This window comes from Eptatretus burgeri, chromosome 2, assembly GCF_056783735.1.
Source record: "Eptatretus burgeri isolate ZD-2024b chromosome 2, Ebu_testis_v1, whole genome shotgun sequence".
Classification (NCBI taxonomy): Eukaryota; Metazoa; Chordata; class Myxini; order Myxiniformes; family Myxinidae; genus Eptatretus; species Eptatretus burgeri.
In genome coordinates this window covers 12982308-13000205 of record NC_140962.1, presented here as the reverse complement: position 1 = coordinate 13000205, position 17898 = coordinate 12982308, and the positions used below count along the sequence as shown (strand labels likewise).

The following is a 17898-nucleotide window of genomic DNA, read 5'->3' as shown; positions in this document are numbered from 1 at the left end:
ATTGTATTCTTCCACGTCTCTCTTATTTATTTATTTTTGTTTGTTTATTTTGAGTGTGGTATTCCATTTCCCTCACTTCTCTGTCATATCCATAGGTCCGCTTGTTCAGAAGTTTATCGGCCAAGATCCATGGTACCTGGAGAAAACGATGAAAAAGCCCCCAAAGGTTGAACTTTCACTTTTTCTCCAACACTTACCCCATGAATGAATGGCTCTACCATGTGCTACAACTGGTCTGGAACTCACAAGAAAATTAAAATTTTGTTTTTGCATACAACACAGGCCATATTATATCCATTCTATCCTCGTAGACCCCAGCTTTACGCAAACTGAAACCATCAGGTCTCGTTCACGTGGAGGTTCCACATCCTGGCTGCTCCTACAATCCCAGCTTCGAGCACCATCAGGTAAGTGTTTTATATTGTACGGGAGCTTTTACCGCATTGTGACCCGTGGCACGGTTGGACCAAGGATCTGACATCAGCTCATACATTTGCAATGACTGGTTCCTGCAGGATGTATTGCGTGAGGCCCACTTGATAGAGGTGAAGAAGCTTCAGGAAAATGAGAAGTTGCAGAAAAAAGTGCAGTTGCCACAAAGGAAGCAACTTGCCACAGAGGTAAGGTAAAATACGTGCTCTGATGTTGTACTGAAGTCGTGCCTGTTGAGAGGACCCTGCATTATCTTGCACTTTTTATTTTTGCCAGATTTCAACTTCTTGGAGTCTTAAGTGTACTGTGCAATGTTTGATTTGCTGGAGGCCTCCCCCAACCTCAAAATCTAGATTCATGGAAGATCTGGGTGATTATGGTAAAAGGTTACCACAGTGACAGTGGGGGCAGTTGAGGCCTCAATTGGGAATTAGCAGAGGGAGTTTGGAGAGGGACCGACCTGTCCGCGATGTGAGGGCAACAGGCCTTCCGTTTCGGCTTCGTTACGGAAAATACCAACAATGTTAAGAGTCTCACATCCCATAGATTCCAGGAGATACAGATGTGGTGCTTGAATACATGCCCAAAGGGGAGAGCAGTACTGTGTTAAAGTTCAATGGTGTCAATTTTCACTTTGTTTTGAATCACATAAGGAAGATTGTTTAAAATGGAGTATCCTGATACTGCACAAATGCAATATAAATGTATTTTGCTAATAGAGATTAAAAAAAAGTGTATACATTGGGGATTTAAAACAAACAAACAAGTTCCATTTTCAAAAACTATTCTAAAGGCATCGAGAGATGGCTCTGCAAGGAAACATTTGTAACACTTGCTGGAAATGCATAGACATTGATAATTGGCCGAGGGAGCTGTCGATTGGGGGGGGGGACATTTTGATGTAAATAAAATGCACCAGCATGCCATTATGTATGCACATTTCTATCGATACTTCAACACCATGTTGTTATCCTCTCTGGGGGGGGGGGGTATATAGATTACAGTAGATCTAGGCTCAGATCCTTTAGTCTGTGGGGGATGCGATAAGCATCTGCTTCAAGAACGTCAGGTTTCCTCCCTTTCAGCTTTGTGTTCAGCAGCAGTCGTGACTTTAAAAAGGTAATCATACGTGTTTGTGTTTATATATATATTTTTTACTTTCGGAAGGGGTGCTTCACACAACGCCACGATAAGCTATTGTGCGAATTCGTGCCCGCCGGCGTGCGGACGGCCACGTAACTCGGATCGCGGAACGTCGCCCACCGGACGGACAATTCAGTCGTGACCCTCTCGGACCAACGCCGGGAGCTAGTCACGGGTGGGGATTTAACCTCACCACGATCGTGCCAATTGCCCACCTGCGCAGGATAGGGTTGCTCGCCAAATTCGATCTACCCAAGTACCTGCGCGAATGGTCGACCGGGCGATCGCACCACGTCACAGGCCGACTCCGGACATAAACCGCTTAAGCGGTCCGTTCCGTGCTACAGTGATAACCGAGCGGTGTTATCATCGGCCTCGACAGTTCCGATTAATTATCGGGTGCATTAAGCCCACTACGAACCCTTTACGTGAAGCAGGATGGAGGGTCAATGAAGAAAAGACGAAGCGAAATGGGAAAACAGTTCACACAATGCACATTTATTACGCGACACACGGAAAGCACACATATACAGTCAAACAGTCAAAATGCACATGTTGCAGTTAAAACAAAAGAAACAATGACGCAGAGTTACTACCGAATACGCGTACACACGGCAACACTTGTACAGTTTTACTTTACAGACGGCGCCGACACACAGTTACTCAAAAGCAAAGGAAAGAAGCCACCCTCATAGACAAGGGGGCAGACAGGCCTGGAGGCCAATATGTGCGCGTGACCTGGAGGAGCGGCCAGGTCCGTGAGACCAGTGGGGGTCCTACCCGCGTCCTCGTGACGCGTTGGCAGACGAGCCGCAGATGTGGCCGCGTGACTCTGCCCCGACTCCGTGCTCCTTGGCGGGTTTCGTTGGCACGACGTTTGGAGTGTGGTGGGAACGGGGCCCCCTTTTTGCACTATCTCAGCACGGGGGAAAAGGGGAATTGTTGATGCCCTGGGGGAGGAGAATGGCTGGCTTGGGTCCCGCGACGAGCGATCTCACACCGCGACCTCGTCGCCGACCGCCGTCCTTCTCGCCTCGGACCCGAGCTCCTTTGCCTCTTCCCGCAACTCTCCACAGCCGACTGCAGAACCCAACTCGATGCCACACCGATGACTTCGCCACCCGACTCCACTCTCTGCCACACCGATGACTCGACTCACTCTGCCCTGCCGACACACATTGCTACTGCCACACTCTGCTACTGCCACCTTGCGCTCGCCGTTTTATAGGCCAGCAGGAGAAAACAATATGCAAATATCCGGATCAGGATGACCTCGGGGGCGGAGCCACTCTCGCCAATTGGATGGAGGAAAAGTGGGCGTGAACCTCCCATGATCCTAGAATTTGCATATATCGATTTCACACCGACGAGCCTGGAGGCGGGTCCAAGCCGCTCCGCGCTTGCTAATTGGACGGATCAGAAGTGGGCGTGTATCGTTCTTGATCCGAATTCTCCCTCGGAAAGGCCGCTATTTGCGCTCGCGGCTCGGTGCGTATCGCTGAACGAGCCCAAGACAGCCCGACGCTCAGTGTTCACAGGTGGTACGGGAATGGCCGTAGAAGGAGAGAGGTGAGGATGGTGGAGGGTTTATCGGTGGTGGTTTGATGGTTATGGTGCCGTTTGGGACTGACGGTGATGCGATGTTTGCGGGATTGAGTTGTGAAGGTAAAGGTCGTGGCTGTTGGCGTTGTTGTCTGAGGGTTGGAGCGTGGTTGTAGTTGGTGACGATGGCTGGTGTGGTGTTTAAGGTGGTTGTTGTGTGATGGCGGTTGAGATGTGGTTGGTTCAAAATAAAGATAGAACAGAAAAACGGCTATCTCAAAGCGTCGCAGCTTGAATGAATCACATAAATTCCTCTAAACAACGGGTTTGGGGTTAACTACACATGTACTTAGAGTTATCTCACCTACGGGCCCTGAATGGTGGTTTGCGAATTTCCACAGCCGTAACACTATTCATACACGTGAACACGACATTTGCCCAAGGAGGAAAAAAAACCACTTGGTTGAGGGGATATTAGTATAAATACAGTATTGTTTTGAAATAACATTAATATTTTGTTATCATGATTGTTGTTACCCTGCACGTGAAGCAAAAAGCAGTGCTTAGCAATTGGTTCATTTCCGTCCGTCTGTCTTTTCAGTTTATGATCGAGGATCAACTTATTACAGCGCGTGCGCTGTATACAATTGCACTGAATTTGAAATGTCCCCGGTGTCCCCCCCCCCCTCCCCACGTGCCTCAAGTGAGCCAATAACGACCGTCCGGTAGATGGCAGTGCGTAACCTCGACGGAAATGGCGACAATTGACGGAAATACCCGAGTATTTCAATGGAAATTTGTGAAACTAATGTGTTATATATGTGAAAACCATTGAATTTATTGATTGACGGAAAAAAAACCAAGAAACGCTCCCCTCTCATGTACGAATGAACGAAAGACGTCATTTCCGCCCACAATGGCATTTCGCGCCGAACGCTGAAAGCTAAGTTCTTCTTATTTTACATCATTCTTTTGCGGCCCCCTGCCACGCTGTATCGAACGATTTCATTCCTTCTGTTACATAAAAGGTGCTTATCACAATAATAACAAGATTTTTACATTTCAAATATTAAGGACGCTTTTTAATTGTTTTTCAACTGAAAAAAGCATAAATTGCATATTTTAACATTAGTGTACTCATTTGCTTCACCACACGCGCTGTATTGAAGGATTTCACTTGTTTAAATGGAATGTTATATTTTGATCACAAATCGGAACATAAATAGGAAGATAAGTCTTGTTTTCCCGTACGTTGGCTCAGAATTTGTCCATATTGTACACGCGCAGAGAGGAGTGAGATGACACAGTTTACTCTCTCTCTCTCTCTCTCTCTCTCTCTCTCTCTCTCTGCCTACCTGACAGTCAAACAAAATAGAACATCACTCCAAACAGGATACTTACTGTTTTTAAGGATGTCATAATGGAGACAAACAACAAGCATGAATAACTAATGTAATGTGTTGGATGGGGTGATGCAATCGACACTGTGGAAAATGGCAGAAAAACCGGAATTTATTTATTTGTATGACTTTTACAATCTTTATTTTATTTAAATTGAATTACTTGCCTGGTGTTTGGCTTGGTGGTTAGGGTGGTGGCTTGAGATCCTCGGGGTCCTGAGTTTGAGCTCTGCTGGCCACTGAATTAACATCAGGGGGGTTGACTCAGCCTGTCATCCTTCTGAGGTCGGTGAAATGAGCACCAGTATACTGGTAATTATCCCTGTATGTCAAAGGCGACTAAAGGGTTGGCGCCAGGAAGGGCATCCGGCCGTAAAAAACATTGCCACAAGAAAGGGTACCATGATTGGAGCCCGCAAAAAGCTGACCCCTGTTCAAGTAAAAAGGCTTTAAAATGGTGATGATAATTTTATTGAAATTGAATTAAATACCTGAACACTGTAGAACACAAATCACCTTCATAATAGTTCCAAAAACCTTCAGTTTTGCATTACGTACTTCAATTTAAATAAACGTTCAACGGGGTGGTGTATAAATGGGTGTGTTTGGGACTGACCTGGACGACTTCAATTGCACTAAACTTTCAGATATTTTTTAAACGATCATTTAAATAATTATTTTATGAAAATTGAAGTAACATTGTGCGAGGTGTCTTATTATATGAACTCTCTCGTTACATTTGTTTTTAGAAGCAGCTTTGGAAAATGCCACGATTAACCATCTTAACATGGATATACACCCCATCAGAGATTTCGTCCAAGGCGGAAAACCCCTTTGGAGAAAGTGGGTGGTGGGGACAAATGAGGTCACTTCAACCTCCATTGTGTGACCCTTATTCCTTCTGTCAAGTTTGGTTGAGATTGGATGAGTAAATGATCGAATGTATCGCAATGAGATAGTCAGAGTCAGACAACCAGATACCAAGTTGCATATTTTAGTATGATGGTACCAAGCTCCAATGACTATCACCCTCCATGTTTTGCCCCTGACTCACTGCATCCTTCACTCTGCTCTCCCTCTCTCACCAGGAGTCCCATCATATGGAGATTATTGAAGGACTTGTACAAGAGTCTGATGAGGAGGAGGAGGAGGAGGAGGAGGAGGTGGTTGTGGTGGAGGAGGTGGTTGCACGGTCTGTTAGTCGAGATGACAAGAAGACAAAGCAGCAGCGACGGAAAGAACGCGAGATAAAGGCCGAGGTGGGTAAGGCCAGTGCGTCGAGCTTGGTGAGCGCCAATGATCGATGATGGCTATTGATGGAAATGAAGTGACGGTGACTGAAAGACAAAGGGGCTAAGGGAAATATCATTGTGCTGCACCTCATACTTTGACACTTTTTTAATGAGGTTTGGTCACCAACTTTAAGCTCTTTCATGGTTTGATTTGAGAATATGACAAAATATAAAACGAACAGCACACATTGTGGTTGAATAAACAATGCTGGGAAGTCTGTTTAGGATGACGGCAATGTTTTGTTTTGTTGTAATAATACCCAGTGATTTTTAAAAAGCTTCCAAAACACTCACAATTTCTTCCTGCCCGAGGATGAGCTATCCTTGCGCTCTGAGCCTCCCTTGTAGAGGGGTCAGGCGATGGTGAGAGCCAGGACACCTGGGGGGAGAGAGAATAGGCCATGTGGGCCTAAAACTCTCCGGGTTGAGGGCAGGAAGTGAAGCGTAAACCGTCTTGATCATGTCAGCCATGCTTGATTGCTAGATTAAGATTTCCTGTGGTATTTTAACATGAACTGACATCTGACAGGATGGTGCTGAAGTGCACTTACCCGAGCTCTCTGAGTTTGAATGCTGCCCCGACTGCAAAATGCCGGACTGGTGCTTCGCGGGGAGCACGTTTCATCACAAAGTTTGCCATCCCTCGGATGCATGTTCATCTGGATGTCCCATCTCCTAGCAATAGTTTGTGGATGTTAAAGTTGCCACTTTTTATTTTATTTTTATTAATTTTTTTTTGTGAGGAGCAGTGAGTTATTGCTGACATCCTGGACAAATTGTAAATTGCTGTCACCTTCAGTCTAATGTCAGGCCAGGCCAACCCAAGGTGGGAATAATTGAGGTGGTGATAATAGTAGTACATTCTAACATTTTGAAATGTATTTTACTGATTTAATCACATCGTTAAAAACACAATTTATGTACAATTTGAAATGTGGAACATTTTGGTTTCTCAACTTTCGGAGGGAAAGTGATTAATTGGTCATTTGGCAGGGTTATTCTTGTGTCTTCTAATGAGCCTGGTGTGGCTTTGTGGTTAAGGCGATGGCTTGGGATCCTCGGGGTCCTGAGTTCGAGCCCGGCTTGCCAATGAATTAACATCAGAGGGGTTGGCTCAGCCTGTCATCCTTCCAAAGGTCGGAGAAATGAGCACCACTATACTGGTAATTATGCGTGCGTGTCGAAGGCAACTAAAGGGTTGGCGTCAGGAAGGGCATCCGGCCGTAAAAACATTGCCACAAGAAAGGGTACCATGATTGGAGCCCGCAAAAAGCTGACCTCTGCTCAGGGATAAAGGCTTTCAAATGGTGTGATGATGATTCTTGTGTCTTCTAACCAGCATTGGTAGCATCATGGTTAGAGCGTCTGCTCTGAGTCTGTGAGGTCGGTGGCTAAAACCCTGAACATAGCCAACCAAAGACTTAAACAGAATGTGCTGCTTGATGCTCCGCATTTAAAAGGATGGAACATGGACAAACAACGCCATCATCGGGTGTTCGGACCTGAGCACGAATGTGATCGGGTGCAGCAGCAAAGATTTCAAAAACTACTTTTAGTCCATGGGTATCAGGAAACACATCCACTGCTGGAGAAAGAAAATCTGGTTAAAAAAGAGAAGGTGCTGCCTGTAAACAACATATAGTTGAATATCTTTCTTTCTTCTCACAGATTTAAGACTAGTGAAATGGCAGAGGGGGGGGGGGGGACAATATATGACTTGTCATGCTGTGTGTGCGTACAGTTAAGGAAACGTGCGGAGGAGCGTACAGTCCTTTTGCGGAAGCAGGACCTGTTCCGACTGCGTGCGGTGCGGAAAGAGGTTGAGGTGGTTTTGCACAACCGCGCTATACTCAGGCAGCGGCGGCGCCTCAAATGTCTCCAACAAGTTGATCAACCTCGGCGTTTGGGCCCATTCCTGTGAGTTGGTTGGTTGAAAACGGGCGTATTGAAGGGCCTTGGTCGTGTTAGGTCTTGTGCTCGGATGCTAAATCCTTGCTGCAAAATGTGAAGATGCCAATTCTTTCACGTTTTGTTTCCTTCAGGTTTCAGGAACCCGATATCGATGTGAAACTCACCTCCGAGTTGCGTGGCTCTTTGCTTGAACTCAAGGTAAGACTTACAAATTTTTCTGAAAATGTTTGTTCATTCCTAACTTTCAAGATCTTTTGTTGAAATGGTGAGCGAACTGCTGCCTTGTTAACTTCCGCCATCGAAGATGGATGGAGGTTACCGTTTTCACCCCTTTCTGTTTGTTTGTTACTTAAGAAATCTAAAGATTTCGTAAGTTTATTGATCACTTCCGTTTCTGTTTGTTTGTTACTTAAGAAATCTAAAGATTTCATAAGTATATTGATCACTTCCGTCCTCTGTTTGTGTGTTTGTTTGTTTGTGTGTTTGTAGGCACGATAACTCGAGAACGGAAGAAGCTACCAATGTAAAATTACACCACGTGATTCAGGAGGGTGATGGCTAGTGCTGATTAGATTTTGGTCAAAATCGGTCAAAGGTCACAGTGAGGTCAAACATAATTCTGTAAATTCATGTGGAGAAATGGAGTATTTTTGCTTCGCTCGACGTTACGAGTTCGTTTTAACTTCGATTTTAATTTTGTCTTCGGTTTTTGCGATCGCTTAGGATGCTTAAAACTCGGTTGTCGAAATTCTGGTAAAAATCTGATGTTTTGGAGACGTTTTAACACTGTATAAAAATATTTCACTCGCGCGTCACGGGTTGTCACGTGATACAGTGCACTCGAGCAGACGTGTCGTTGAGTCACGTATGCTTTTCCGTGTGCGCGCTGACGGTGTTTTCGATAGAGATGGTGTTTAAAGTCTTTTTTTTATCCCAATAAAGGTTATCATCGCATGCCTGACTCGCTGAGCCGTCGGATTATGTAAAGATTGTTGGTGAATGGCCGAATATTACGGTTTTGTGACTGATAAAATAATATTAAATAATTGCGTGGAGAAATGGAGATTTTTGCTTCGGTCGACGTTACGATTTTTGGTTTGGTACAGAATCATTGTAGAAACTTCTGGTTTGCGTCGCTACTTTATCGAGAGACAGCTTTTATTAGACAAGGTCAGAGGTCAAGTTGATGATTTCGTAAGTATCAGTCTATGACTGCTTGTTTGTTTGTTTGTGAACAGTATTACGGAAAAAAATCCTGGACGGATTTCGACGAATCTTGGTGGGGGGATTATGTATGGTCCAAGGATCATGCCATTAGATTTTGGCCAATTTGAAAAAATATGATTTTTTTTATTTTTGCATTTCTACATGTTTTAAATGATTTCCAACCCCCCCCCCCCAAAAAAAAATTGTTAGAGAAAAATTTTTTTGCAACTTTTGTTTCAACAAAATTTCGATTTCTTTTTTTTTGCATTGAAACATGTTTTCAGTGATTTCCAACCCCCCCCCCACCCCCCTCCCGAAAAAAGAAAACAATTTGCCAAATTTTTTTCATCAAAATTTTGATTTTTATTTGCATTTCTACATGTTATAAGTTATTTCCAAAAAAAAAAAACATGCCAAAATTATAATTGCAGCTGATTTTGGAACTTCAGGTGGATATACCCACGTAAAATCAATTTCTGTCTCAAGGAATCTAGTTATGACGAATGAATTGAGTATGTAAAAGTTAAAAGTAAAAGGGAAAGTTGCAAACTATAACTCTGTGAGCACTGTTAACGTCAAATTGAATAAACAGGATATCAGGTTCACTTGAGTGACCTTGCAGTATTGGTGGCGGAGGTTTTGCACTCTTCCGAGTGCTCCCCCTCTAGTTAACCTCCGCCATCGAAGATGGATGGAGGTTACTGTTTTCACCCCTGTCTGTTTGTTTGTTTGTGAACGGTATTACGGAAAAACTCCTGGACGGATTTCGACGAAACCTGGTGGGGGGATTAGGTATGGTCCAAGGATCATGCCATAAGATTTTGGACTTGGTCCAAAGTCCAATATGGCCGCTATGGCAGCCATTTTGAAAAAAATATTTGAATTTTGTTTTGTTTTTGCATTTCTACATGTTTTAAGTGATTTCCAACAAAAATATAAAATTGTTGGAGGAAAAAAAAACAATTTTGCAACTTTTTTCAAAAAAATTTCATTTTATTTGAAAAATATTTGAATTTTTTTTTTTTGCATTTCTACATGTTTTAAGTGATTTCCAACCCCCAAAAAAATTTGTTGGAGGAAAAAAAAATTTGCACCTTTTTTTCCCCAAAAAAATTTCGGGTTTTTTTTTTTTTTGCCATTTCTACATGCACGTTGATCTAGTTTAGTTCCTTCAAACGTGGTTCAGTGGAGTGATCCGTTTTGACCTACAATGAATAGGATGTCAGGTTCACTTAAGTGACCAAGCAGTGTTGGCGGCGGAGGTTTTGCACTCTACGAGTGCTCCCCCTCTCGCTTTCTTTGTTTCTGTGGGGGTGGGTGGTTGCAGTTTGTCTTTGTGCAACCAACATGATGGTTGAGTATATGATTGACATGTCACTCAACACCAATTAATTTTCTGGTGAAGGCACCCACCCTGCACTCAGCCTTGTTTGTCTGTGAGCAGGATATCTCAAAAGGTTATAGACGGACTCAATTGAAACTTGGTGGACAGGTTGAGTGTGTGATGAAGACAAGTTGATTTGATTTTGGTGAGGATCTGGATCTGGATACTAGAACTTTGAAGGTGATTCTTCACCACCGAGAGAAACCTGGTGTTGGCTGAACAGTTGAGGTGGCTGGTTTGAGATCGTCGGGTCTTGAGTTCAAGCCCCTGTCGGATTGTTGAATCAACATTAGGTGGGTTGACTCAGCCTGCTATCCTTCCAAGGTCAGCAAAATAAGTACCAGCTTACGAGTAATGGGGCATTGCATCAGCGGCACAACTGCACCCCCAGAAGATGATGCAGCCAAGCAGCTATGGGCTGCATACGAATAAATAAATAAAACCATTGAGAGATCGGGATGAAATCGATACACAGCATGGTTTCAAAAAGTTATCGATGGATTTGGATGAAATTTGATGAGTAGGTTGGGTGTATGACAAGGAAGAATTGGTTTGATTTTGGTGAAGATCCGTATCTGGCCTATCCGTGGGATACAGCACGTAAACTGTTCAGCCTGGCAGAGGTATGCGCTCCAACGAGTACTGTTCCACGTGATGAACTGCAACACTGCACTTTTGATACCATTTACCTATTTGTCTCTCGTACTTGTTTGGGTATTGGCTTGGAGATTAATTTGAAAATGCTGAGAAGACTGCAAAAACTAAGTTCTCATTGGGAAAGCTCCATATTGTCACATGTTGGTTTGATCACTGCTGATATTTTTTTCTTATTTTGAATATCAACATTGGCTGAGGGTGTTGCTGTGCCACTGATGCAATGTCTACTGGAGGTTAGAGCAGGAATTTGTAATTTGTTGAGGGTGCTGGTGATAGCTCACCTACTCTTTGCGAAGGAGCCCATGTAATCTTGAGCATCCATCAACTGACGCAAGCAGTCGGGACGCCCAGTTTCACGTTTATCCGAGGGACAGCACACACAATGATGAATCGCCATGCCTCTGAAACATTGGGGTGACAGTTTCGAGCTTGGTCGGGATTCAAACCCAGGTTAGACGACTGAGGCAAGTGTGTATACCTCCAAGACACCTGGTCAGCCCGACTTTTTTTGGTCCCCCTCTTGTCCCCCCCTCCCCCTTCTGCCCGCCTGGTGGTATCTCTTCCTTTTGTAAGTCTGTTTCTCTTACCCTCTCACTCCTTTAGCCTGAAGGAAACCTTCTCAAAGACCGGTTTAAGAGTTTTCAAAGGAGAAACATTATTGAACCGCGGCAAAGAGCAAAGTAAGTCTTTTCCGGTAACTTGAATTGCATCTCCTTTCACTGCTTTGGTTAAATGTTTTGTGGCTGTCATTTGGACACAGTTCCATGGATAAAAGATGTGAGCTGATCTCCGTGTGCTGTGCATTACAGGTTAAGGCGGAAATACAAGGTGAAGTTCCAAGAGAAGAGGGCTTATCGTGAAATAACGTAAGCAATATCTATCTCTTCTTTTTTTTAAAATTTATTTTATTTTTTTGGAAGAGGTGGTGGAGGGGGTAATAATATTGAGATGTGTTAAGAGGGACTATTTTATCTGCATTTTCATCATGACAAAGTATTGCCCGATGTGACGAATAAGGAAAATAAATAGTTGTGGTTAACCGGACAAAAATTAAGTACATCTCTATTCAAACGAAGCAGCCGTGGTGGCGGAATGGTTGGAACATCCACGTTGAGTTTGGAAAGTCGGTGGTTCGAACCCCGGCCGAGTCATACCAAAGAATCCAAAATTAAGTGTGTTTCTTCCTTGACATTCAGCATTTAAAAAGGATGAAGCATGTACAAAGAACTCTGGGAATGCAATGGCAAACCACCCACGATAACCCTTGCCAAGAAACTGATTCGGCAGCACAAACACTTTGTATTGTATGGCACACTAAATCAACGATTGTACACAACTATGCTGAACAACAGTGCAGGACGAGTTGCAGGTATTGAATGTTCTGATAGTTGGGTGCTCACAGCAAGAGTAGGGACAGCCCTGTTTTTTTTTGTTTTTTTCCATTGCAAGAATATAAAAAAATCCATGCTCACCTCTATTCATTTATTCCTCTCTTCTCTCACCTGTGGAACTAACTTCCTCAATCTGTTCAATCATTCTTTCACCCAGGGCATCAAGGTGGTTGTTAATCACCATGTCAGATCATCCCCCAAATATATTGTTGCGGATTTCGCGCCCGCCGGCGTGCGAACGGCCACGTAACTCGAATCGCGGCACGTCGCCCACCGGACGGACAATCCAGTCGTGACCCTCTCGGACTAACGCCGGGAACCAGTCACGGGTGGACCTTTTGGTCTCACCGCGATCGAGCCAATCAGCCCCCGCGTGGGATAGGGTTGCTCGCCAAATTCGACCTACCTAAGTACCCACGCGGAGGGTAGACCGGGCGATCGCACCTCGCCGCAGGTCGACTTCGGACACGGGCCACTTAAGCGACCCGTTCCGTACTATCAGAATAACCGAGCGGTGTTATCGTCGACCTCGACGGTTCGATTAATTATCGGGCGTACTCAGCCCACTACCAACCCTTTACGTGAAGCAAGATGAGGGTTCAATGGGGGAAAAGACGAAGCGAAGCGGGAGAACAGTTCAACAATAAAGCACATTTATTCGCGGCACACGGGAAGCACACAAATACAATTCCACCAAATGCACACAAAAAAAAAGAAAACACAATTTCATTTACACAAAAAGCAAATATAAAAGTGAAAACACAGTGCAGAGCTAATACCGACTACCGAGCACACGGCAACACTTATACAATTCTACTTCACAGACGGCGCCGACAACACATACCCAAAACCAAGGAAAAGAATATCCTCAAGAATGAGGCGGGCCTGAGGCCGAGACCGGGTCGCGCCTACCCGTCTGGTGATGAGACGCGGAGCGGCGATGGCGCCTCACTCCGCGGGCCTCGCGGACAGTGCCTGGCAGGGGGTGGGAACGGGGCCCCCTTGGTCGCACTATCTCAGCGCGGGGGGAAAACAGGAGGGGGTTGCTGATGCTCGGGGTATAGAGGATCTTTATTATCCCTGGTGTGCGTCTCCACCTCGGCCAGGTCGCGCTGCCGGCCTCCCTCGGGCGTGCAGCTCCTGGCACCGACGCGAGCACCCCCTCGTCTGCCTTCGCCGCTGCCGCCTCTCCGCCTCTGGACTCTCCACCCTGGACTCTTCTTTGGGCTCCCCTCGTTCGACTCTCTTCAGCTTCTCCAGCTACTGCAGGCTTCGGGCCCCAGTCTTCCACACTCTTCTCCCCGTTCCGACTCCTTCTCGTTCTGCTGACTGACGAACACCGTCCTTTTATCCCCCCGTAGCTTCGCCTTTGACCCCCTCCCTTTGACCTTTCACCTCGCTCCCCATTGGCCCGAGAAAAAGTGGGCGTGAAGGCTTTTTGATCCACAAATTTGCATATATCGATCGTTCTGGAGGCGGGGCCAAATCGCCCCTCGCTCACCGATTGGACGGCAAAAAGTGGGCGTGTCGTTTTTGATCCGTTTTTGAAGCACAAAATCCGTGATTTTGTACACGCTGTTCGACGCGCGCTCTGCACGAATCCAACACCGGTACCCACAGCGGGGCAAGAACGGTGGCGATGCTACGGTTGCGAGGTGTGACGGGAAGGTCGTGGCGGTTGTGGTGAAGCGGCGTTGTGGTTGGTGGTTGATGTTGTGGTTGTGGTGGTAATCATGGCGGTTGGTCCAAAATAAAGATAGTAAAAGAAAAACGGCTATCCTGAAGAGTCGCAGCTCGCATAAATGACATGTATTCCCACTAGACAACGGGTTTGCGCCTAACTACACATGCACTTACCGAGATACCTCACCTAAGGGACCTGAATGGTGGTTTGCGAATTTGGTAACCACAACACTACCCCCTTCCCTTTTTACAGACTCGTCCCGAGTCGTCAAATTTTTGTGTGCCATCATGTGTAGTTTTCCCCTAGTACATTTTACCTACGGATCCCTGAGTGCGACATTCATGGTATTCGTGTCCCCAAAATAAATAACCTGAGGGCTGCGTAACTATCTAAACAAACTCACTCACACGGACGACTTAAATAAAATTGCCGGCGCTAGACAGACATGCCGGGGGCGCACTCATATTTACAGTACATCTTAACCTTAACTTACAAATTTTACACTAAACCATGGCCCAGGATCATTGAACTCTGCAAAAGAAAAGCAGTTAGCAGGGAGCCAGGCTGCCCGCATGCAGTCTCTGACTCAAAACAATGCAGGTGACAGGGAACGTGGCTGGCTGCTCACACGCAGTCCAAGGCCTTCCCTTTTGAACTGAACTCAGTGAACCACAACGGTGCATGGGCCGCACAAACGTAGTCTCCGTGCCAGCTCAAGTGGCACACGCAATGAGCACAACGAATGGATGCATGAACGGTTTGAACTGAATGCAGTGAACCACAACGGTGCATGCGCTGCACAAACGCAGTCTCCGTGCCAGCTCAAGTGGCACACGCAATGAGCACAACGAATGGATGCATGGACACAAACACGGTGCACGGGCCGCCACTGCAGGCCCGTGTTGTAGCTGCCAACAGGGCAGTTCTCGCAGCTTGCAAACTGTTGCCTTGATCCTGGCGCACATGGAAATGAACAGGGGGGGGGCAAAGCAAAAATTGAACGGGGCTGGTGAACGTGGGCAGTGGGCATGGCATGGCAAAGGCAGCAGGCAAACACAGCCCGCAGAAGAAGGCCGCTGCAGGCAAACACAGCCCGCAGATGAACTGGCCGGTACAGGCCTTGCAGCACAACAACAGCTGCCGATGAAGTGAGCCGGCCTCTGCCGTTCAGTGGAGGGAGTGCGGTGGTCCTGGCCACTCAGAAGGCGGGCTCGGACCTACCTACCTGTCTCCCTCCCACCTATCGCCTTTGCCTGTCACTGTACATACCCACTCCCTTAATTTGTCAAACCCCAATTTAGCCCCAACTTATTTTTTTGTTGTTTTTATTTTTACTTCCCCACTATAAATCGTCCCCTAACCCCCTTTATCGTCCTTGTTCGGCTAACCTATCCTGTCACCTCGCCTACTCCCAACCCCTACGTTCCCTTCCCGGAGGGGAACAAGGGAGAGCTAACATCCTGTGTCGAGGCCCAATTCAAGCCTCAGAATGGCCTCCCCAGAGTTCGGCGATCTATAACCCAAAGTGGGTCCAGCGGCCCACAACGAGAGTGAGGGGATGGATGGTGTGGAGGGGTACATCTCCTAATCTACCCTGACCATTTAACTGTTAAACTACCCCGGGGCTTTCAACAAGCGCCTCTCGCTTAAACTATTGGTTCTAACAACCCAGATTCCCGTCGCCTGTGTTGGTGTCCTTACAATTTCGGGCCTCGCCCCCCAATTTTCTCTCCGTGCCCTCACACGGTCTCCTGGCTGGGACACGTGGCTCCCTTTGGCAGGCACGACCCTCTGCCGATTCTCCCGCTATGGCACCCCCGGGCACTACACTGCCTCCGAGCCTACCAGCTCCCTAACACCGCGGAGTGCCCCCCATGGCACCTCCCCTGAAACGCACACGTGGCAGGCCGGCCTCCCGGGCCCCTTTCCGAGGGTCACCCGTGCCCACAACACTGCCCACGCGGCTAATGGCGCCCCGGGCCCCCGCACCAAGCAGGCGCACCCGTGCCCACTACGCTATCCCGGCCCCCCATGGGCCCATGGCCTACCGCGGCCGACTAGCCTGGTGCCCGGGGTACCCACTCAGCGATACTCACCTTTCGCAGCCACGCTCCCAAGCCCGTCAACAGGGCTCCTGCACCCCTCCAAATGGGTCTCGAGCCTACTTTCCCACCAACAACAAAACGACCTCCATTTTTCAATTTGACTAACCCCCTAACTCACTTTACTCTGACCCCGGGGTCCCTTGGGCGGGAGTCACTCCTCCCCCCAATCACTCATCGCACCATGCATTCCCCATTCACTCCATACACACAGACCCGCTGGCCTCACTCACTCAACAAGTACTCACCTCACAACTCACCAACTCTTCAACACGCACACCGCTGAACTCTGCCATCCTTCTAACTAACTCGTGCTCCCACGTCGTCCCTTAAACTATAGCACGTTCCTTTTAACACTACGTAGCTAAGCTACGTCCCCACTACACATTCACAAGTCTGTCCATGTCTCCAAATAAATCATTTTATTTCCCAACCTAAATCTGGCTACAATCCCTCTAACTAATCCATTCCACGGACTCCATGAGGACTTACCCCTGCCCCATGAAGTCGGTCTAACTAAGCTAACCCTTCCCCCTAACTAGTTTTCATCCTGTGCCCAGGTCAAGGGGGTCTTTCACCCCTTGCCCAGGAATCCTTTGCACCCGAAAGTGAGGCTTGTTCTCCCTTTTTTTTTTTTTTTCTACATGCGCAGCGCCAGCGCGGCAACTCAGAGCTCGCGCACTTTGCACCTGCCCGTGACGTCATGCAGCTGCACGTGTTCCTCGTCCCTCCTTGGACGCTACCATCCGGCAGAGATACCCCTCCTGCCGGATTCCAACCACACGTGCAGCCATGATGTCACCGTGCGCATAAAAAAAAACACAAGCCCCACATTTCGAGGGGTTCCCCACGCGAACACATGTGCTTTGCCCGTTGGAGCTTAACACACACGATCGCGTGGAGAACCCGTTGGTCCAAATCCGTTTACCTGCCTAAACTTTGTCCGTCCGCGGGATCGGCAAATCCACCGCGTGCGTTTCCGGACCGGGACTTCACTCTCGCAAGCGAGCACGTGGTGGTCTCGTGCGTTGCACAGCACGAACCGCGTGCTCACTGCTGGGCGAACCCGGCACGGTCCCCGAAACAACTACAGCCGCTACTCGGCTTTCGTTCCTCCCATGTCGCCGTCGTCGCCATTCAACCCACGCACACCTGCGTGTTACGACGCACACAGTCCACTCCATCACATTCACACGGGGAGACGCGGCTGCGTGCTCCCGCATGCCGACCGACATCTCCCTCTCATACCGCTCTCTCACACACACGGTCTCCCTTGCACACAGCGACCTTGCACACGGCCGTTCACTCACGCATGCGGGGGAACTCACCCGCGGTGCCTCATCCACACTCCGTGCCTCATCCACACACGGTGCCTCACCCACACACGCGGGGGCACTAACCCGCGGTTCCTCATCCACACTGGCCGTTCCATCCACACACGCGGGGGCACTAACCCGCGGTGCCTCATCCACACACGGCGTGCTGGGAAGCACGCACTCCGGCACCATCGCCACCACACCACTCACACACGGGGTCGCTTCCACACACGGGGACGCACTCACACCTTGCACCACACACACAGGGACAACCACACTGGGGATTCGTGTCCCCACAAGGGTCTCCGGGGCCTCTACACCCCCCAAGCTCTCCGTGCACCCGTTCGCAGCACTCCTCCCCTCAACCTCGCAAAGCACGACCGAACTCACCTGGTCGTGATCCGCCTCAAGGGGGCATACTCCCTCCCCTTGTTCCTG

At 47.6% G+C, this 17898-nt stretch overlaps 1 protein-coding gene across 6 annotated transcripts in view; it reads left to right on the top strand.

The window, feature by feature from the left end:
- Window positions 1-17898, top strand: part of NOP53 (NOP53 ribosome biogenesis factor) — a 91932-nt gene that overhangs the window by 9024 nt on the left and 65010 nt on the right. For 5 of the 6 annotated variants that reach the window (XM_085863300.1, XM_085863291.1, XM_085863276.1 and 2 more), the window contains exons 5-12: window positions 96-166; window positions 312-407; window positions 516-620; window positions 5606-5776; window positions 7551-7726; window positions 7852-7918; window positions 11571-11647; window positions 11777-11833. In XM_085863300.1, the coding sequence (XP_085719426.1) occupies window positions 96-166; window positions 312-407; window positions 516-620; window positions 5606-5776; window positions 7551-7726; window positions 7852-7918; window positions 11571-11647; window positions 11777-11833 (820 nt within the window). Of the gene's footprint in view, window positions 1-95; window positions 167-311; window positions 408-515; window positions 621-5605; window positions 5777-7550; window positions 7727-7851; window positions 7919-8209; window positions 8683-11570; window positions 11648-11776; window positions 11834-17898 lie in introns of those variants that run through there. The other variant, XM_085863316.1, reaches the window with a different exon arrangement.